General features: G+C 34.1%; 2 protein-coding genes across 2 annotated transcripts in view; one reads left to right on the forward strand and one right to left on the reverse strand.

Moving 5' to 3' along the window:
* The window catches only part of LOC138317716 (transforming growth factor-beta-induced protein ig-h3-like), a 36,395-nt gene that overhangs the window by 1,170 nt on the left and 10,671 nt on the right, over positions 1-24,554 (reverse strand). Inside the window, exons 3-10 of the mRNA XM_069259574.1 lie at positions 16,922-17,108; positions 16,565-16,663; positions 16,236-16,349; positions 15,708-15,790; positions 10,320-10,321; positions 1,823-1,968; positions 1,359-1,577; positions 183-365 (exon numbers count right to left, since the gene is read on the reverse strand). Of these exons, the coding sequence (XP_069115675.1) occupies positions 183-365; positions 1,359-1,577; positions 1,823-1,968; positions 10,320-10,321; positions 15,708-15,790; positions 16,236-16,349; positions 16,565-16,663; positions 16,922-17,108 (1,033 nt within the window). The remainder of the gene's footprint in view (positions 1-182; positions 366-1,358; positions 1,578-1,822; positions 1,969-10,319; positions 10,322-15,707; positions 15,791-16,235; positions 16,350-16,564; positions 16,664-16,921; positions 17,109-24,554) is intronic.
* Positions 4,420-24,149, forward strand: LOC138317714 (transforming growth factor-beta-induced protein ig-h3-like). Its single transcript, XM_069259571.1, has 6 exons — positions 4,420-4,667; positions 4,865-5,079; positions 22,687-22,873; positions 23,130-23,228; positions 23,451-23,564; positions 23,903-24,149. The coding sequence occupies exons 1-6, from the start codon at positions 4,529-4,531 to the stop codon at positions 24,028-24,030; spliced, it is 882 nt and encodes a 293-aa protein (XP_069115672.1). The 5' UTR covers positions 4,420-4,528; the 3' UTR covers positions 24,031-24,149.

Raw genomic sequence — 24,554 nt, forward strand, 5'->3', positions numbered from 1 at the left:
ATTTCATTATTCATTTTGTGCAAAATGCAAGAAACATTGATTGAATTGTTAGTTCTAGTATTGATGTGAAGATGCTGTTAAATTCGTTGAAGGTAATGATTAAAAATATACTGCCATGAAAATACAAAGGTTTATTGAATCGTTTTAAATATGCATTGCCGAATTGCACGCCTAACACTTACCTTGTAGGGCTGATACAAGGTTTGCTGATTGGACCTTAGATAAAAGGGTAGATAACTCCGAGTTACCGGCGACGAGATCGACAATGCTGCCCTCAGGTGGGAGCATTACAGAATCCAGGATATGGACATATCCATTGCTAGCCTGGAGGTCGAAACGGGAAATTGTGGATCCCTCAGCGGTTACTTTCTAAACACAAGAATAAAACGAATAGTAGATAATACCTCCACATTATGTATCTTATGATACTGATAATTTTCTAACATATTCAAAGTTAACTTTGATGAAAATATTATCGTGATACTCTTATGACAAAAACCCGTGTGACGTTAGATATTATTTAAAAGAATAATTAACAATGTTTCAGCTGATATCGACACATTTTTCTGCTGTTTCATATATTCCATATAACACCACAGACAGTATACATGTATATATTTTTCTTTCGTACCAACGGGTGTAATACTGGCTGGTCTAGGGCAATACACCCATGCCGCCTGGGGCTGTATTGCATGGCCACCCATGCAATAAAGCCTCGTGACGTCACGGCGTCAACAAAATTTCTATTTCCTCGGTAAAATTTTAAAAAAAATTCACAAACTAGACTGATTTTACTACAAAAGATGCAAACAACGGAATTTTTGTTGAAAATATTGCAATAAAACGTCGAACAACGGAATTTTTGTTGAAAATATTGCAATAAAACGTCGAGGTATGGTTGGATATATAAGTGGATATGAAGGATAGGGATATTCTACCCTCGGGATCACAAAATGTTGCAAAACACTCGGCAAGCCTCGGGTTTTACTACATTTTGTGACCCTAGCGTAGAATATCCCTATCCTTCATATCCACATATGAAAGAGTCTCATAATATTCACTTGTCACAAATACTATATAAAACAGAAGTGGAGTCGTTAGGACTCTTACTGACATACAAACTGCATGTATTAATATTCACGTGTACATATTAACTAATCGTCGTCTCAATAGCTGTTCTATTCTCTGGATTAAACCGTCGTTGATCAACGGTTTTCGTGATCTTAAGTAAAGACCCCAAAACCGACTAAAGCTAACGCGCGTTGTGAAGATTATCTGTAAAGTCTTGCCATATATTTCATAAAAAGATACTTTGAAGCTTAAATATCAACAGAAAAAACTAGTTTTCTGCGCCTGACTTACATGATTATGATTGTAGATGTTAAGACGAATTTTCTTGCCAGCAAGGGTATCCAGTTGGGCTTCGTTTGAAGCGTCCTGTTTTCGGACTGATCCCGAGACTACGTGGTATTTCAAAACGTTGGCAAGAGCATTCACGTCGCTGCCTAGGGTGGCCATAAGGCTCGCAGGCAGCTTTGCAAAGGCAGCATTTGAGGGGGCGAAAATGGTGAAGTTTCCTGTTAATTCAAAGACATCGTTTTCAAACTACATAATTTTTATGATGTGGGTCACTTTCATGAATCTCTTTATCCAAAGGTTCTGCCCATGGAATAGAATTGTCAAAGTGTTATAATGACATCGAAAATAATTACAAAGTTAATAAACTATTAAGACTGAAATTGATATAAAGGAAAACATATCTCTAAGAAATGTGATTGCCACTTTATGGGAACGTCGTTGACCTTGATCAGAAATCACTAACCTTGAGTAAGAGCATTAGCCAGACCAGCTTTCTGTACCAGACTGATCAGAGTGGACTCTCCGGCTGACTGTAAAACCTCTACTAGGTTACCACCCAATACGGCATGTAGAGCCAGGGTGAAGCAAAGTACACGAAGCATGGTGATTCTGGAGTGAGGATCAGCGACTGTTTCGTCTGGATGTCCCTGAGAAGATTTGTGATTTCGACAACTTTCGGCTCATTTTATACCATTGTGGATTCGTGAATTTTTTTCACAAAGTGGTGATGTAACATTCCATTATTTTGGCCCGTGTAAAGTAAACGTGACTGTTATCAGCGTAGTTGACGTCTTCCACACATGGGACAGAACGAATTTCCATTGATTACGCGGTGTATTGAATCTTTAAGATAAATCGTATAACTCTCAGTAAAACTTTAATCACTTATACACATCATGTATCTTGGAACTTTTCATATAGCTATTTGGCAATTATAATAATTGATCTCAATATTAAACAATTGATTGTTTTGTAAATTGCCATACACTGTAATTGAATAATTAAATTTACATTATGATTTTGTTTAACCTTTTTACGTTTATAATTTGAAACATATATAGCTCCGGTCTTCATTTTGGTTTTCGTTTCCTTCAATTAAAACATATCTTCTTGTTGTATGTTGACATTTTATTTGATTCTGTCAAACCTTCTAAATAACACAACACGTTACGAGTCAACAATAAAACCTAAGGTTAGGCCTGATGTTTACATCAACTTAATTATGTTTAAGTACAACTAAGAAGAGATATATATATGCATAGAAAATATTACTTGTTTAAACAGGGTCTAAACCTTAAATCTATATCTAATCAATTAGCTATGAACGCTTCCTCCTTCATTTTACCTGATTACATTTATTGGACATTTCGCAGGAACCTCTAGACAAATCAATGATTTTAGATACGGACCCATTTACGTTGGGTTATATAACAGATACTCAAGTTGTTCCTAAATTCCTATTTTGGTAGAAATATGTTTAATTAAACAGTATGAATTAAACCATCAAGTAAAAAGATTACAATACGTTTCATAATAATTTGTTATTCCCAGCATATTCTGTTTTTCCTGGAATGATATATCGCTGGAATATTTGCATATAAACCATTCAAGTGTAAATTACACTATTTATATCTAAATTCATCAAATTGTAAACAGTATCTTTTTTTTAATAAATTGCTTTATCTATAAGAGTTAAGTTACATAGAAATTTATGACCATTTTTGTTGGGGGGGGAGGTGTTTGAGTAGTTGCGAAGGAATTCTGAATGGACATTTGACCGGTAACCAATATGGTGACCTTTTGTTGTTGACCAACACGTGATAATTTACGACGTGTGTAAACTTATATAACTTAAAGGTATACGCTATCCATTAATCGGTAGATAAACACGAAGAAGACATACACATGGACACATGATTAAAATATTGAACAAATGTCCAGAATGTCAGGATTCCAGTTGTGCGTGGTCATCAACTATTCAAACAGAAAAAAGATTGGCGATGAATGTCTATGTAAATTAATTCCGAGTAGATAAAATAATTCTTTAAATGGGAAAATAGCAAAATAATTACAAACTGGTGACGTTTATGATAAACCTATACCATAAGATGTAAACAGTGTAATTTGCACTTACTTTCGTATACATGTGTTTATTTCAGCGATATATTCATTCACTGAGAGAAAAAACAAACTAGCAAAGTAACTATGAAACATGTCGATATCTTTTTCTGCAATTGTTTAAAATTATAATATTTACTACATTTGCTTCAGATGCAATGATAATGATGAACAAATTGTGTCTCTTTTATAAGGCCGTGCATTTTGGTCCAGTTTGACTTTATACATAATCGACTGGTATAGACGTTCGCGATAAAAATAATGTAATATGTGGTTTGAAATCGGGAGACGTTAGAAAGCAGAATTTCAAATAGGAAGAAGAGAAATGTTAAGATGCTAAATTTAGTCACCCTTTACGATCATTCACTGGGGTGGCAGCAGGTACAATTCTTACGCCATACCTGCAGGGCTAATGTTACGTGTATAAGACACAAATCAGTTAATAATTAAACATTCATACAAATATGCAACAAGAAGATTTAACTACTTTATAAAAAGTTGAATACCTAGAAGCAATTGAGTCGTCTTATTCTTTGATTCAACAAAGTATCCGTAACACAATTACCAAGCTCGAAGTTAAGTTAATTGAACGTATAAACGTTTAACAAGAAGACAACGTACATCTATTAATTCAATCACATTGTATGACAAATTGGATGTAGTCCTTAAATTAAAAAAAAATAAGTTAGATAAATACGTATTAAAATGTTAAGCAATTTATCAAAATTGACAAAATAGCGCTATGAACATTTTTAAAGATATTTGTCTCTTTTTTTAAGTGAATCTTTGAAATATACCTCTTATCTTTAACATTCAATACACCGCGTAATCAATGGGAAATCGTTTTGTCCCATATTTAGAAGACTTCCACTACGCTGATAACAGTCACGTTTACTTTACACGAGCCAAATAATGAAATGTTACATCACCAATTTGTGAAACAAATTCACGAATCCACAATGGTATAAAATGAGCCGAAAGTTGTCGAAATCACAAGTCTTCTCAGAGACATCCAGACGAAACAGTCGCTGATCCTCACTCCAGAATCACCATGCTTCGTGTACTTTGCTTCACCCTGGCTCTACATGCCGTATTGGGCGGTAACCTAGTAGAGGTTTTACAGTCAGCCGGAGAGTCCACTCTGATCAGTCTGGTACAGAAAGCTGGTCTGGCTGATGCTCTCACTCAAGGTCAGTGGCTTAAGAGATATTTTTCCGTCATATGAATTTCATTCTAAATAGTTTATTTAAATTGTAATAATTTTCAATGTCATATAATAACACTTTGACAATTCTATTCGATGGGCACATTTCGACAAAGAGATTCATAAAAGTGACCCACATCATAAAATTCTATAGTTTGAAAACGATGTACTTTTTATAAACAGGAAACTTCACCATTTTCGCCCCCTCAAATGCTGCCTTTGCTAAGCTGCCCGCGAGCCTTATGGCCACCCTAGGCAGCGACGTGAATGCTCTCGCCAACGTTTTGAAATACCATGTGGTCTCGGGATCAGTCCGAAAACAGGATGCTTCTAACGAGGCCCAACTGGATACCCTGGCTGGCAAGAAAATCCGTCTTAATATATACAACCATAATCATGTAAGTCAGGCGCAGATTTATTTTCGGTTGATATTTAATCATCAAAGTATTTTTTATGAAATTGTGTATATATAGACATTATGTGCGCTAGTTTATAATTAATTAATTGTCTGCAAAACTCTATACTATGAATCATAAATTTTATGGAATAGAAAGACAGGTTAATGCTTATGTTTACTTATTTTTGGGGTCTATACTTTATAGTTGTTGAGATTAGACAAAGAAAACGACGGTTTAATCCAGAAAAAAAAGAATAGCGATTTAGACGGTGATTAGTTAGCATATCCCCGCATAATGTTCCCGTTTCACGTGTCAATTATTTTGATATATACTACACCTCTGATTGGTTAGTTTATGTAATTATGACAAGCGAATGTAAAAATACATGTATACATGTATATAGTCTTTGGTGTTATAAAATCCAATCAAAAAAGCTGACGAGTGTGTCGTTATTAGCCGAAGCATAGTTTGTTTGTTTATTCAATTCTTTTAAAGATAATCTAACTTCACGCGGGTTTTTTTTAATAAGGGCATTATCAAGATAATATTTTCATCAAAGTGAACTTTGAACGTGATAGGGAATTTTTTGAATAATATGATACATAATGCGGAGGCATTAATACATAATGCGGAGGCATTATTTGTTCTTCTTCCTATGTTTAGAAGGTAACCGCTGAGGGATCCACAATTTCCCGTTTCGACCTCCAGGCAAGCAATGGATATGTCCATATACTTGATTCTGTAATGCTCCCACCAGAGGGCAGCATTGTCGATCTCGTCGCCGGTAACTCAGAATTATCAACTCTGTTATCGAAAGTCCAATCAGCCAACCTTGTATCAGCCCTACAAGGTAGATTTTACATATTCATATTTCACAATTCATGTTTAATATATTAACCGTGATATTCTGCTAGACACATTTATCGCTTAAAACCTTTTTATTGCGGAAGCATTTGATAAACTAATTTAGCAGCATCTTTAATAGAGGTGTAACGCATTTTAGTGTACGCTGCCTCAACACGGACAATAGAATTTTAAACCTACCAAATAGCTCCACAGGACGGTGTGGATTATTGTCATCATTATATTATCATTATTTTCTATAGGTGACGGTTTGACTGTATTCGCCCCAACCAATGATGCTTTTGCCCGACTTGGATCAGGAGTATTGGACCATCTGGCCAATAACCCACAACTTCTAATAGGTAATGATCATTGGACCTGGATTTAATTTGCATTAATATTAATGTTAAGATGGTTTGATTAATATTTATTGAATGAATTTGAAAATTATTTTTCAATAGAATTTGCATATACATTATTGTAATCGGCGCTCATCAATGTCATTTTGTTTTTCTCCGGTTTGCTATAAATCGAGCACATGTACATTTATCTCGCACATTTAAATACCACTTTTTTATCTCCAGAAATTTTGGAATATCACGTGGTTCCACATACAGAATACTCCGCTGGTCTTTACAACAAGGAAACACGTAAGGACACTTGAAACTCACCACGACAATATCAGGATTCGCATATCAGGTACGTTTTCATATTTTCAAATATCGTTTAATATTGGTTGGTATCTTTGCATTCCTAACAGACAATTTTAGAAGATATATTAAGACAGGCGTACCATAAGGTTGTTCGAACCTCCTCCAAATGCTACAAGACTCGATCTTTCTGTTGCCGTGATAGAGAGAGAATGACTGCAAAATAATATCAAAGGGTTAAATCCTGCTGAGTACAATTTCTAATTTCATTTCGTTTTAAGTTAGATCATTTTCTTTGGCTCCGGAGTCCCATATTGATGTCAATATTATTAAATCATAACTTTAAAGAAATTAAAATGTGTTAAACGTTTTAAACTTATGTTTCAGGAGACTCCGTCCAAGTCAACAACGGAAATGTAATCAAGGCTGATATCTCCGCCACCAATGGTGTTGTCCATATAATTGACCATGTACTTGTTCCCCGAAGGTTTCACGGATCTCCAATTCTTGGATAGAAATAATACACAAAACACATCTTCATTACAATTACCATCCTCTGTATATACTCCTACATTATTATTAATATTTGTTTATACATTGTTTTCCAATAAAATTTATATAGGTTATTTTATCGTTTCTGTTATATATAAATCGTGCAGCGTTATGCATAGCACCTCTAATCTAATTGAATAAACTCATCAGAATACAATACTTCGTCTGATTATGACACAATTAAACAGCGATAATATCGACTATTAATATATAACTTACACCAACGATACGCTATTAACATGTTTTTACGTACACCAACGATACGCTATTAACATGTTTTTACGTACACTAACGATACATTATTGACATCTTTTTAACGTACACCAACGATAAACTACTATCATCTCTTTAACGTACACCAACGACATATGAACATAGTAACCTAGCAGATGAATAAATTGAAGAAAATAATTATCAATAACTAAGTAGATGTATGATATAAATCCCGATGCCTCCATATACCAAAGTCACACACAAACCGCGACGGAACAGGACGGACATGGTTACTTGTACTCTTTATCATAACATTTCGTTTTCGTATCAGATCTCCCTGAATAGATGAGTTTCCCTGGCATGCCTCAATTTTCTTTCTAAACCAAAGCAAAGAGAAGTCTATGGTGGCAAAACTGACATCCAGAACGTGACCATTATGACGTCACTTATGTTGGCATGGTTACGTCAACTGATCACCGTCAGAATGGCTGTTCCATCATGTGGATTAAATCACCGTTAATAAACTGTTTTCCTTGTCGTACTTAAAAACAGTTAATGTAAAATTCTCAAAATGAGCTAATAATGTAAATATTTCATCTATGGTCTATATAGATGCCAGAACTCATCTCATAATGCGCTAGTGCACAATATAAAGATTTTCTGCAAAACTCTATAAAACTTTGTATATTATATATACCATAGATGTCCAAAGAAGGCAGTATAATTCTAAAGTATTTATTCGCGGTGTGCCATTTGTCGCTGTTATTGCTTTCTATAAATAATGGCGAAAATGTACACGCATGCAGGTATTAACGATTGCAAATCAATATTGTCATTATAGAAACAAATACCGTAACAATAACTCATCTTTATAGAACTTTCATTATCAACTTTACTTGCCCTGCAGGTAGAGCGTTAGAATTGTACCTGCTGCCCCTATTGCATGATCGTAAAAGGCGACTGAATTTAGGATCTTATCTTTTCTCTTCTTCCTAACTGACTATATCCTTCCTAATGCCTCCCTTGGCACCGCCTCACTTTTGGCATTGAGTTGAGCGTTCGCCCCTGTGAGGAAGGCTCTGGGTTCTGTCCCCTGGCCGAGACACGCCAAAGTCTAAAAAAATGGTAGTTTCTGCTCCTGCTTAGCGCTCAGCATACAGGGAGTGGGAGGACTGGTTCGCCCGTTGTCAGTATAATGTGACCGGGTGGGGTGTGTTGCTTGGTGTCTTCGGCGGCATGCTTCAGTGATATAGCACTATAAAATGGGCATCAGTTCCACTATACAAGCAGACACACCATGAATATACCACAGTCTCATAAAACACGCACCTCGCACAACATACATGCAACACAAAGCATACATGGGAGGCCGTCCTTACATGACCATAACTGTTAATAGGACGTTAATTAATAAAACAAACAAACAAACAAATCAACTTTACATTACAAAACCTGACTGGTCTCTCTTTTTGTCTGAACATTAAACAGAGATAGGAGCTTGTGATAGCATTTAATAACTGCAAAATTATGTGGCTTATATCACTGATAGGTTTTCGTAACTGATATATTATTTAAGATTTTAACAATTCACTCAGGCTAATTCTTTTACATAACCAAGAAGCAAAATATAGCATAAATGTATTGCTCTACATTTCTTATGAAACATATAAGGTAAACTATTGACAAATTCCACGACATTGTTAAGTATTTTAATTAATATCGTTGAAATATCAAATCGTTGATCAATACGATTTAGCAGGTACAATATGGACGCTGTACCCATACCCGAGCCAAAGTCATGCACGTTAAACAAAAAACTACATAACTACTGAAAAGGTGATAAAATGATTTTTAGGCGAGACAATTCACCTAATAAGGTAAATACACTACTGTCAGAGCGATTTTAGCAGTTTTAGACAAAAGTTGCATTACTCTACGAGCAAGGGACTGGGTTCGGCATACAAAAAGTTCGACCACAATGTGTAATGGCGGACAGCGAGCGAGTTTGAACAGCTACACACATGTCACAACCATGGGATTTTCATGCATATCACAGTAAAACTGACTGCTCTAATTTCCATTAGAACTGGGTTTTTTTCAATATTTGTACAAATTTTAATGTTCTTTTAGACTGAATTATCCCTTTAAGATTTTAACACACACGCACAGACCATCCGTGTACATCTGAATCGTCTATGTTATTTGTTCAAAAAGTATAATTTAATAATGTCATTTCCAGTGTTGTTTTTCAACACGGCCTGAAATCTACGTAAATTTGAAGTCAATGCTGAAAAAAAAAGAAAATCATGGTGCAGGAAATTATGGCAATAGCGTAATGTAAAGATTTCAATTTAATCTAAATATGAGACATTACAGTGCACTATTTTTCCACCTTGAAAATTAATCGTTGAATTTTTTCCGAATTCAACTCGGTGTAAGTATCTATTCCAATGCAATGCATTTCGACAGTTGACCGTTAAATATAAAGATTATGTACTTGAAGTATTTTTGAACATCTTGATAGTAAAATTTGAAACAATATGTTGTCATATATATAACTGAATGGCGATAAATGATACTAATATCTATTCATCTAATTATAAACTTACAAAAACATTTTGAAAATTTAATTATACTCTAATAGATGTTTTACCTGATTTTGCAAATTCCGTGTAATTTTTTATCGCATTGATCATCATTCCATCCGAAGTCCGATTCTCCAAGCAGTGTCAGACAATGTTCTGACTTATCATTGTTAGGTTCTGGTGGCTTGAAGTCTTTGAATTCAATCAATTCGTCAGTTCTGATCCATTTCCAAACACCTTCCCTCTCCCTGTCGGTTCCTCCTATAAAGTAACTGACGGAACCCCAGATAACCTCCTCCCCAATCTTGCTAATACAAACAATCAAGGAAAAAGTTGTATTACTAACCATGCAGCAATTCAGATCAGATTAAATCAGATATACCTCCTCCTGCATTACTGCTTGTGACGCCCTAAACGAATAATGTTGATGTAGGTTTATGTCGCTAAGAAGTGCTAAAACAAAATGACCGCTAATATTTTTACAAGTTTACATTATCTAGCATTTTCTCTAATTTTCCTCACATGCCAATTAATATAGATTATAATGTATATTAATCCAGATTATATGCATTTAAAATTAAAATATTTGATTAACATAAAACTATACAGCTAGTGATTTCTGTATCATTTTGTACACGTTCCTTTCATGAAGCTCTGTGTTGTTGTTGTTTCATCGCGTTCTCAACCTGATTAAAATACAATTAATTTTAGTAACAACTAACTAAATGAAAAAAAATCTACGAAATGGCCCCTGTGTATACAAGGATAGACAAGGATAGAATTTTTTACCATGCCGCTGATTGGCTGGCTAATAATGAAGATACTGCCAATTAGAGAGTTGGATTTGGTATGAAAACAAGTAAAAATTAATTATTGTTATATGAGAACGTAAACTTTGAATATAGAACTCAATAGCTGACTAATATTCCTTTGTTTTAATTATACATTACAAAACTTTAACAAACTTTAATACTGTGGTCGGTGTTAAATGATTTAGTCGGTTTTTCTCTTATAACCACTCCATTCAATAGAGGATCAAACGTTGTGATAATAAGGATCTGCATTTTCAAACAGATTGACCTTGGTCTTTGTATTGTTGAATCTATCTCCTCTTTTATAACCACGACTAGAAATGTGAAAACGCCGACTGAAAAGACCTTACGCTACCTTACCTGAGAGAATTATAGAACACTAAATGTATATATTTGATTGTGACGGAGAAAGAATTGATATCTTAATTAACATTTCTTGACGCATTAATTGTTAAATCTTTAACAATTAAATAATCTGATCCATTGTACAATCATCCGAAAAAACACCATTACCTCTTATTGCGTCCAACATCTCCTGCTGACGTCGACGGAGCTCTGCCAGGTCTTCCTTGAGGAGTATCCCCGGCATTATATATTCCCTGATGTCCGATTTCTTTATGGCGCTACACTGTCTTCTTGTATGTTCGGGAAAGACGTGTTGCGATAGCTTAAGTCTACCTATGACATAATTACAACTACCACGATACATAACATTGTTCCTTTCCGTGTTTCGTGTTGTCTTATTCTCATTTTCTTGAATGTGTTGCTGGTCACTTCTTACACATATACATATATTAAGTATATCCTCTAAAGGTAATAAACACTGTTATGTTGTTTTCAAATATGGGGTTCCTAGTTGTAGATCAGATGTGATAATCTTGATCGTATTCACGTGATATATTTCATCGATACTATTAGTATTTCTTCTTGGTGAAAGTTAATGTGGTATCTATTTCCTGATAATAATACCCCACTATTATTATTCACTTTGTCAAGACCACGTTGTGACGATCTTTTATTAAAATTATTCACGATTTCGTCGTATTTTTTCTGACAATATTTACCAGAAAGTTGAACTCCTTGTTAAGTCTAAATGTTTACTATAATTGAGACGACTCATAATTGACTACGCATGTACATGTCATATATTAATAGCTTCGCGTTACATCGGAAAAATATACTTCAGTATTATTGTAATACACATTTATCTAAGATGGCCGACAAGAGCCTGGGAAAAAGATATGAAAAATGTAACGCTTTATAATATGGTATAGTTTTTTTCACATCTTTGTGTACCATAAATGATATAAAAAAACATATGAAAGTATGGTACACAAACGTGTGAAAGCAGTATTTATGTAAACAGTCACTTTTATATCTTACTGTACCAAAAGAACGGCAGAAAACAGCCATGGCAAAGAAATATGTAAAAGGCGAGAGACTCAAAAGTTACTGAGTTGGACAAATGACTTCCTGATAAAATTTGTTTGTTTGATTAATTAACGTCCTATTAACAGCTATGGTCATGTAAGGATACCCTAACCATGCTGTCATTATCTTAATGTCTGTTATGTTCCAATAAAATGATCTTTATATGAATGTTCATTAGTATTTATTTGTGTTTCTTATTCAAGTACTGTTAAATACGTGTTTGTGTAGACTAAGAATTACTATGTCTTGGTATAATCAATTTGTTATCGTTTCCCAAACGCTTATGGCCAATATATGTTTAATAGGAGAGTGATATCGAAATTTAATAAAGACACATATTTTGTATGAACTTGTTTTTATATTTCGCAAATATTTATATAAAATTAGAACGGTGACATATATATGTGGGGGCTGCTAAAATACAAAATATTGTAGACGACTGTCTGTCTAAAACTTCGTAAATGACTGGCCGCAAAATATTTTTGTGGATTAAATTAGGATATTTACAGATTTGAAATTATGAATCATAAATTAGTATCTTGATCTTCTAACTGATCATTTATAATCTACTTATGATCTGCAGGAGAGTCTATATTGCGTTAAATGAATGATTTACAAACCAAACAAGTTTTGGTGAGGTAAAAACGGTATAAAGCTAGGATATCAATAATCCGAAAAAAGGCCAAAATAAATTCAAAGTAAAAGTAAAATCATTTCTATGGAATTGGAATATATATTTAGCCACTATTGGACCTCCTTCAGTCCATCGATAAAGTTTTAGCTCTAAACATTAAACTAGTCTTTTTTAAAGGGATATGATTTTTTATTTAAAAAATTATTACATCGAAAATATATAGTTCAATATACTACCATAAACGTACGCATTTAAGCGCAATGCGAAAATTATGATTTCGGAACGCGGATATAAATAAGCGTAATTTAGTGATTAAAAAACTTTAAAACCCTTTTACAAAAAATGTAAACTAAGTATTGATTGTCATATATGACATGCATTGGTTAGAGAAAATAATATCAGACAACCTACAATTGGTAAGCGCTGTAAGAATCGAATGATAGAGTCTATCTTAATTCTTTTATAATACAATTTACTTTTGACATGTTTGCCGTCAAGAAACTTAGTGCTGTTGGAACTCTGAAATTGACATTTTCGCCTGTGTATGCAGTCTGTCTACATTTTCTGTTTGTATAGTTTGTTTTGATAACTTGATTACTGTGTTATTTCAGTATTGCAATATTATTGATGGGCCTAAAAGTATGCCAGAAATATTCTGACCTGTTACCTGTACTGTAATCCAATGAACCATGGAATGTGGTGTTGAATGGATCACTGCACCCCATGCTGTCTGTTACCAAGATGGACGCGTAAAGTACTTTTCTGTCTCCGAATATCTGTTGACATCGTGTGGTCGTCAACGTCGTTGACCACCTATAGCTATCAGCTCAGACTATAGTTCAACTCCGATAGTGGTTTTGGTGGTACTTGTTATTATCATATCAAATTGTCCGTTCTCTGTTAATCTATATCTACAGTAAAACCCCTCTAACTCGAACCCGGATTCCTCGAATTCCCGACCGTGTTCCTATATAATCTATGTAACAAAACCCCGGATAGCTCGAACAGCTATTCGTCGAATACCCCTTATTCCTCGAACAGAAATATATCCCCGTTAGAGCAAATACATAGTATGTAACCATGCATTCGTCGAACAGGTATTCGGCCCTTGATAATTGTTTACCTGTGTCACACCTGACTGCACCGACCGTCACGGATAATAGCTCACGACCTGTGTTTATACAGGTGTCGTATCAAGCCTTTCGCTAATTAAGGGATTAACGCTGTCAGTATTACCTACCTTCACGATCGCCAGTCGTTGTTTGATGCAAATTTTATTTAAAATTTCAGAAAAGGTATTAAATAATCTCTCTCTCTCTCATAATAATAATCTTCGCTTAAATACGAAAATACGGAAGATGTTGATTTGTGTTAATAGAAAGTACGCATTGTGAAATAATAAAAAGAGTCGGAAGAAATCGCTGACGTCCAACTTCCTGTATAAGTTTAATATTTTTTTTTTAATTTCTGTGTTGTTTTTTTTTCTCCAAAAGATATAAGCGATACCAAAATTTGATAAGTACAAATCACATTGACCCGTGTTCGTTTTTATCAGTGCGTTCCATATCTTTTCCCGCATATTGTATTTTCGTAACTTTCCTCGTGAACACATGTAACCTAACGCTTTTACAAGATAGACATAGGTACCAATGTTTGTTCGTAACTATGCTGGTTAATAACTTTATAGTGTGTATTTATTTTGTAAATGTGTTAAATAGTTTTTGTTAATTAAATCATCGAAATTGTACGCATTGTCTGTTTTAGCCAATATGGTACATTTGATTTACTTTGTCGTCAGTATTTTTCAAACCCTCATTTTGTGTAATACTTTTTTTTCAACTTGATATTGCTATCAAAAAACACTTTCATAAAAAAAATCAAAATGCTGAAATTACGGTAAGGTAATTAAAATGTCATTGCAAATGTATTATTTGTCAGGGAGACCGGACATTTTGACTGTCAACGGTCGATCATGACCAACCTCGGATGAGTCGAATACCCTGTATTCCTCGAATTATTGATCTGGTCCCCTGCTGTTCGAGTTATAGGGGTTTTACTGTATGTCCTGGGACGGTCAAAAGCGTCAAAAGCTGAAAAAGTAGTATACTGAAGCATCGTCTTTGTGAGGCCATGCAGTGGAAGCGGATGAGTGAATCAAAATGAAAGAGCGTTAGATAAATACAGTTTGTTATACCCAGTTTACTATATTTTCAGATAATACATATTACACATAGATGTTTTGTATATACCGGTATCTACTTATAAACGTTATACAGCTCATGCAGCTGTTATTAACTGTAAGTAAATGAATTTCGTTGCTAAATACCGATTTTCCGTGTGTCCACGTTATATATATTATTAATCTTGCCTACTACTCTGAAATGTTTGTGGAGAGGAGGGGGGCATATAGCACTAGTAACCATGTCCGTCCTGTCGTGGTATATGTGTTATTTTGGTATATGGCGGTATCGGCATAAATCTTACAAATACTTAGTTATTCTGTTTTAAATGCAACCTTGCTATGTTCATGGATCGTTGGTATACGTTAAAAAGATCTTAATAGTTTATCTTTTGGTGCAAGGTATATATTAACGGTTGATATTATCGATGTTTAATTGTTTCATCAGACGAAGTATTGTATTCTGATTTCAAAGATGAGTTTATTATATAAGATAAGAGGTGACACCTTTTTTGCTTTGCATAACGCTACACGATTTATATATATAACAGAGACGCTAAAAAACTATTCGTAAATTTTATTGGAAAAACAATATATCAACAAATAACAATAATAATGTACGAGTATGATATTATCTACAGAGGATGGTTATTGTAATAGAGATGTTGTTTGTTTGTTTAATTACTTTCCGAGAATGGCAGAGCCTTGAAACCTTCGAGGCAGAAGTACATGGTCAATTATATGGACGACACCATTGGTGGCGGAAATATCAGCCTTGATTACGTTTCCATTGTTGATTTTGACGGAGTCTCCTGTAACACAAGTGTAAAATGTTTACAAATCTTAATTTCGTTTAGGTTGTAATTTAATGATATTGGTTATTAAATCAATCAGGGACTCACATTTTATCATCATATTGCCACAAAGAAATAATTTAAAAAAGAAGAGGTAATGATGCAAATTTATTTTAACGTAAGTTGTGAATTAAAAAAACAACACTGAAAATAGAAAATTATCTAAATTCAAAAGAAATGAAAATAAATTTTTTGCTCAGCAGGATTCAATCCTTTAATGTTATTTTTGCAGTCATTTCTCTCTCTGTCATGGCAGCAGGAAGGTCGAGCCCTGTAGCATTTGGAGGTCGGGTGAGGTATGAAAAACTTTGGATCAAGGTTAAAGCCTTGTGGTACATCTGCCTTAATATATGTGCTTATTAAACAATTATGTTCAATGATAATTGAAATAATGATAACCTACCTGATACGTGAACCCTGATGATGTCATGGTGCGTATCAATTGTCCTTACGTGTTCCCTGTTGTAAAGACCGGCGGAGTATTCTGTATGTGGAACCACGTGATATTCCAGAATTTCTGAAGATAAAGGGGGTGTGCTTTTTAAATGTGCTCTATTGATTCAAAATGGGAGCAAAAACAAAATTACATTGTTTAATGCCGATTTCAATAATGTATATGCGAATTGTTATTGAAAATAATGGTAACATTTTCAAATTTAATCAATAAATATTAATCAAACCATATTAACATTAATATTAATGCAAATTAAATCCAGGTTCAATGATAATTACCTTTTAGAAGGTTTGGGTTATTGGCCAGATGGTCCAATACGCCAGATCCAAGTCGGGCAAAAGCATCATTGGTTGGGGCGAATACAGTCAGACCGTCACCTAGTGTAAACGATAGGAAAAAACAAGTTATTGATTACAATTTTAATCATGACTGTTTTGCGGAGCCGTTTAGTAGATTTAGAATTTCATTATTCATTGGGAGCAAAATGCTAGAAACATCAATTGAATTGTTAGTTCTAGTATTTATGCGAAGGTGCAGTTAAATTCGTTGAAGATGATTATTTAAAAGCTACCGACATGAAATACAAAGGTTTATAGAACCGTTTTAAGGCGAAAAACTTGTATTATAATACCTACCTTGAAGGGCTGATACAAGGTTTGCTGATTGGACCTTCGATAATAGGGTAGATAACTCCGAGTTACCGGCGACGAGATCGACAATGCTGCCCTCTGGTGGGAGCATTACAGTATCAAGGATATGAACATATCCATTGCTAGCCTGGAGGTCAAAACGTGTAATTGTGGATCCCTCAGCGGTTACTTTCTAAACACAAGAAGAAAAAAATATTAGGTAATACCTCCACATTATTTATCTCATGATACGGATAATTTCTTAACATATTCAAAGATAACTTTGATTAAAATATTATATTTATACACTATTTAGAAAACCCATGTGACGTTAGATATTTTTTAAAAGAATAAAGGTTGTTTAAAATAACAATGTTTCAGCTAATAACGACACATTTTTATGCTGTTTTATCTATTACTATATAACACCAAAGACATTTTGACGCGAAGGGATGTAATTGACATGCAAAATGTGACTATTATGACGTTATTATATTCACGTGTAAGTGTCAACTAATCGTCGACGTCTCAATAGTTTTTCTATTCTCTGGATTAAACCGCCGTTGATCAACGGTTTTCGTGATCTTATACAACACTAAGTGAAAAAATCCAAAACTGTTACTCGCGTATATGCGCCTGACTTACATGAGTATGGTTGTAGATGTTAAGACGACGAATTTTCTTGCCAGCTAGGGTATCCAGTTGGGCCTCATTAGAAGCATCCTGTTTTCGGACTGATCCTGAGACCACATGGTATTTCAAAACATTGGCGAGAGCATTTACGTCGCTGCCTAGGGTGGCCATAAGGCTAGCGGGCAGCTTAGCAAAGGCAGCATTGGAGGGGGCAAAAAATGGTGAACGTTCCTGCCAAAGCAAAATACATCGTTTTTGAAATGTGAAAATAAAGTAAGTGTATTTATATTGTTTTTCAAATCTTATGTAATTATTATACGTGTTATAATGACATCGAAAATAATTACAATGTTAATAAACTATAAAGAATGAATTTGATATAAACGGAAAAAACATCTCTAAGAAATGTGCTGGCCACATTATTGAAAAAAAAGTTGACCCTGATACGAATTCACTGACCTTGAGTAAGAGCATCAGCCAGACCAGCTTTCTGTACCAGACTGATCAGAGTGGACTCCCCGGCCGATTGTAAAACTTCTACTAGGTTACCGCCCAATACGGCATGTAGAGCCAGGGTGAAGCAAAGTACACGAATCATCATTGTGTGTTTGGAGTGAGGCTCAGCGACTGTTTCGTCTGGAGTTCTGGAGGTGACTGGTGCTTTCGATAACTTGCAGCTTTTATTTATACCATTGTGGATTCGTGATTTTGTTTCATAAAGTGGTGATGTAGCACGCCAGTATTTTGGCTCGTGTAAAGTAAACGTGACTGTTATCAGCGTAGTGGATGTCTTCTACACATTGGCACAAATTCCCATCGCTTACGTGGAGTATTGAACCTTTTAGATTAATGGTATATCTTTCATATATACTTTTATCACTTATACATATTATGTATCTTGAAAGTATTCATATTGCTGTTTTGTCATCAAAATAATTTGCATGACTTTTTCGTTTCTAAAAGATAACGAATTAATCTTTATCTCAGTATTAAACAATTGATTGTTGTGCGAAGTGTCATACACTGTAATTAAATTGATAAATATACATTGTGATATTGTTTAAAACATTTTTACTTTTTTAAATTTTGAAACATATATTTTTGGTCTTAGCTCTATTCGTTTATAAAAATATATCTTCTTGTTGCATGTTGATATCATTATTTTAAATCTTATCTAATCTAATTCTGTTAAACCTTATAAATAACACAACACTTACGAGTCAACACTAAAACCTAAGGTTATGCTGATGATACATTAACTTAATTATGTTTAAGTACAATTAAGAAGTGATATATATGCATAGAAAATATCACTAGTTTAAACAGGGTCTAAAACCTTAAACTATATGGGGGTTCCATTAATTAGCTATGAACGCTTGCTCCTTTATTTTACCTGATTACATTTATTGGATATTTTTGCAGAAATCTCTAGACCAATCAATGGTGTTTTAAATTCAAACTGGACCCATTGATATTGGGTGATATAGAAAATACTAAATTTGTTCCTGAATTCCCATTTTAGTAAGAACGTGTGTAATTAAACATTATAGATTTAAACCATCAAGTAAAAAGATTACAAGACGTTTCATAATAATTTGTTATTGCCAGCATATTCTGTTTTTCCTGGATTGATATATCGCTGGATATATTTGCATGTATACCAATAAACTGTAAATTATACTATTTATATCTAAATTCATCAAATTGTAACCAGTTTTCTTTTTAAATGAATGGCTTTATGTATCAGAGTTAATTTACATAGGAATTTATGACCATTTTTTGCATCTTTTTATCTAAATTCATCAATCTGTAACCAGTTTCTTTTTTTCTTTTCAAAACTTGTTTTACGTATTGAGAGCTAATTTACAGAGAAATTTACAGTCACTCTTTTTTTGTTTGTTTGAGTAGTTACGAAGGAATTCTAACTGTGGACATCTGACCGGTATCCTATATGGTGACCTATGGTCGTTGACCAACACGTGATAATTCAAGACGTGTGTAAACTTTACAGGTATACGCTATACGTAATATGTAGATAAACACGAAGACACATAATATATATAGCATCACGTGGACATGTGATTAAAGAATAGAACCAAATGTCCAGAATGTCAAGATTCTAGTCGTGCGTGGTCATCCACTACTCAAACAGAAAAAAAGATTGTCAATGAACGTCTATGTAAATTAATTCCGAGTAGATAAAATAATTCTTTAAAGGGAAAAAAACAACAAAATCATTACAAACTGGTGACGTTTTATAACAATAAGATGTAAACAGTTGAATTTTCCCTTACATTCGTATATATGTGTTATTACCTATTCCAGCGATATAATTTTTTCACTAAGGGGTTAAAAACTGAACTGCCTAGTAACTATATAAAAACGTGTCGTTATCTTTTTACGCAATAGTTTTAAAAACTACATTGTATGATAGTGTATTTAGTACATTTGTTTCAGATGCAATTGTAACGAAGAAAAAGTTTAGTCTGTTTTATAAAGCTAATGGATTTTGGTCCAGTTTGAATTTATACCTAAACGATTTGTCTAGACGTTCGCGATAAAAAATATCCGAATATGTTATTAAAATGTAAGTTTTGAATTTTGGGAGACGTTAGGAAGCAGAATGTCAATATAGGAAGTAGAGAAATGTTGAGATGCTAGATTTAGTCGCGCCTTTTAACGATAATTCCCCGGGAGCGGCAGCAGGTTCAATTCTTACGCCCATACCTGCAGGGCTAATGTTACGTGCATAAGACAAAAAATAGTTTTATAATTAAACATTCATACAAATATGAAACAAGAAGATATAACTACTTTATAATAAAAAATACCTAGAAGCAGTTGAGTCGTCGTATTCTTTTACTCAACAAAATATCCGTGACACAATTACAAAACCCGAAGTTAAGTTAATTGAACGGACAAACGTTTAACAACAAAAAAAAATTAATTAAAGCACATCGTATGACAAATTGGATGTAGTCCTTGTATTTTAGAAACAAATAAGTAAGATAAAATACCTATGAAAAATGTTACGCAATTTACTAAAATCGACAAAATAGCGCTATTAAAATTCTAAGACATGTGTCTCTTTGTTGAAGTGAATCTGTGAAATATACTTATCTTAAACATTCAATACACAACATAATCAATGAGAATTCGTTCTGTCCCATGTGTAGAAGACATCCACTACGCTGGATAAACAGTCACGTTTACTTTACACGGGACAAAAAATACTGGAATTATATCACCATTTTATGAATCAACAATGGTATAAATAAGAGCTGAGGGTTTTTCGAAAGCACCAGTCGCCTCCAGAAAACTCCAGACGAAATAATCGCTGATCCTTACTCAAAACACACAATGGCTTCGTGTAATTTGCTTCACCCTGGCTCTGCATACCGTATTGGGCGGTAACTTAGTAGAAGTTTTACAATCGGACGGAGAGTCCACTCTGGTTAGTCTGGTACAGAAAGCTGGTCTGGCTGATGCTCTCACTCAAGGTCAGTGGTTTCTTATGACGGTCAACGTTTTTTATAATGTGATCATGACATTCTGAGAGATGTTTTTTCCGTCATATCGATTTCAATCTAAATAGTTTTATTCAAAATTGCAATTATTTTCAATGTCATAAAAACACTTTGAAACTTCTATTCAATTGGGCACAGTATTTGGGACAAAAGAGATTCATAACAGTGACGCCACATCATAACATTCTACAGTTTGAAAACGATGTTCCTTTGCATTAACAGGAAACTTCACCATTTTTCGCTCCCTCAAAATGCTGCTTTGCTAAGCTGCCCGCGAGCCTTATGGCACCCTAGGCAGCGACGGGAGAATGCTCTCGCCAACGTTTAGAAATATCAAGTGGTCTCGGGATCAGTCCGAAAACCAGGACGGCTTCTAACGAGGCCCAACTGGATACCCTGGCTGGCAAGAAAATCCGTCTTTAATATCTACAACCATAATCATGTAAGTCATCATAATTTTTTTCGGTAATATATTTAGTCATCAAAGTATCTTTTTATGAAATTGTGTATATAGATATGCATAATGTGCGCTAGTTTATAATTAATAAATTGTCTCCATACTTCCAGTACCTATGAAACCATAGATTTTATAAAATAGAGATATAGGTTATTGATTATATTTACTCATTTTTGGGGTCTTTACTTTTAAATTGTTGAGAATTAGACAAAGAAAACCGTTAATCAATGATGGTTAATTCAGAAAAACAGAAACAGCGATTTAAATGGTTCTTAGTTGACATATCCACGTCATAATGGTCACGTTTCACGTGTCATTTATATCGATATACACTTCATCTCTGCTTTGTTATTATATGTAGTAATTATGAAAAGCAAATGTAAAAATATACATATATATTGTCTTTGATGTTATTAAGAACAAACCAAAAAAAGCAGTTGTCATTATTAGCCGGAGCATTGTTAATTTGCAAATTTAATTATTTTTAAAGGACATTTCAGCGAGGCTAATTCTGTTACATAACCACGAAGCAAAATATGACATAAATGTATTGTTCTACATTCCTGATGAAACATAAAGCAGGAAAATATTGACAATTTGACGACAATGTTAAGTAAATTTTGATTAATACCGTTGAAATCCGAATCATTGATCAATAGATTAAGCTAGTACAACAAGTACGCTGTACCCATAACCGAGCTACAGTCACGCACGTTTAACAAATGCAATAGGAGCATTTTTAGACAGAACGTGCATCTAATAAGGTGAACACACTACTGTAAGAGCGATTTGAGTAGTTCTTACAAACAATTTCCTTTATAACCCTGGTTAGGGCAAGGTTTCAGCATACAAGACATCCTACCACTATGTGTAATGGCGGACGATTAAGCGAGTTTGTGAGCATTTCACATACATTTCGCTACAGTGGGCTTTTTCTGGCATATCACATTAAAACCCCAACTAATCTGATTTCTATATAACTGGTGTAGTGTTCCGGAAATATGTGTACATTCTCAAAATACTCATAGTCTGAATTGTCTCTTTAACGATTATCTAACTTCACACGGGTTTTCTACAAGAACTTTTAGGAAAATTTTGAATAATATGATATAATGATGTGGCTGTATTAATTTTGTTTATCTTCTTATGTGTAGAAAGTAACCGCTGAAGGATCCACAATTTCCCGTTTCGACCTCCAGGCTAGCAATGGATATGTCCATATCCTTGATTCTGTAATGCTCCCACCAGAGGGCAGCATTGTCGATCTCGTCGCCGGTAACTCAGAATTATCAACTCTGTTATCGAAAGTCCAATCAGCCAACCTTGTATCAGCCCTACAAGGTAGATTTTACATATTCATATTTCACCATTCATGTCTGATATATTAACCGTGATATTCTGCTAGACACATTTATCGTTTAAAACCTTTTTATTGCGGAAGCATTTGATAAACTAATTTAGCAGCATCTTTAATAGAGGTGTAACGCATGTTAGTGTACGCTGCATCAACACGGACAATAACACTTTAAACCTACCAAATAGCTCCACAGGACGGTGTGGATTATTGTTATCATTATATTATCATTATTTTCAATAGGTGACGGTTTGACTGTATTCGCCCCAACCAATGATGCTTTTGCCCGACTTGGATCAGGAGTATTGGACCATCTGGCCAATAACCCACAACTTCTAATAGGTAATGATCATTGGACCTGGATTTAATTTGCATTAATATTAATGTTAAGATGGTTTGATTAATATTTATTGAATGAATTTGAAAATTATTTTTCAATAGAATTTGCATATACATTATTGTAATCGGCGCTCATCAATGTCATTTTGTTTTTCTCCGGTTTGCTATAAATCGAGCACATGTACATTTATCTCGCACATTTAAATACCACTTTTTTATCTCCAGAAATTTTGGAATATCACGTGGTTCCACATACAGAATACTCCGCTGGTCTTTACAACAAGGAACACGTAAGGACACTTGATACTCACCACGACAATATCAGGATTCGCATATCAGGTACGTTTTCATATTTTCAAATATCGTTTAATATTGGTTGGTATCTTTGCATTCCTAACAGACAATTTTAGAAGATATATTAAGACAGGCGTACCACAAGGTTGTTCGAACCTCCTCCAAATGCTACAAGACTCGATCTTTCTGTTGCCGTGATAGAGAGAGAATGACTGCAAAATAATATCAAAGGGTTAAATCCTGCTGAGTACAATTTCTAATTTCATTTCGTTTTAAGTTAGATCATTTTCTTTGGCTCCGGAGTCCCATATTGATGTCAATATTATTAAATCATAACTTTAAAGAAATTAAAATGTGTTAAACGTTTTAAACTTATGTTTCAGGAGACTCCGTCCAAGTCAACAACGGAAATGTAATCAAGGCTGATATCTCCGCCACCAATGGTGTTGTCCATATAATTGACCATGTACTTGTTCCCCGAAGGTTTCACGGATCTCCAATTTTTGGATAGAAATAAAACACAAAACACATCTATATTACAATTACCATCCTCTGTATATAGTATCATACTCCTACATTATTATTAATATTTGTTTATACATTGTTTTCCAATAAAATTTATATAGGTTATTTTTATCGTTTCTGTTATATATAAATCGTACAGCGTTACGCATAGCACCTTTAATCTAATTGAATAAACTCATCAGAATACAATACTTCGTCTGATTATGACACAATTAAAACAGCGATAATATCGACTATTAATATATAACGTACACCAACGATACACTATTAACATGTTTTACGTACACCAACGATACAATATTGACATCTTTGTTAACGTACACCAACGATAAACTACTATCATCTCTTTAACGTACACCAACAACATATGAACATAGTAACCTAACAGTTGAAAAAATTGAAGAAAAGAATTAACAATAACTAAGTAGATGTATGATGTAAATCCCGATGCCTCCATATAACAAAAGTCACACACAAACCGCGACGAAACAGGACGGACATGGTTACTTG

The sequence above is a fragment of the Argopecten irradians genome, chromosome 3 (assembly GCF_041381155.1).
Source record: "Argopecten irradians isolate NY chromosome 3, Ai_NY, whole genome shotgun sequence".
NCBI lineage: Eukaryota > Metazoa > Mollusca > Bivalvia > Pectinida > Pectinidae > Argopecten > Argopecten irradians.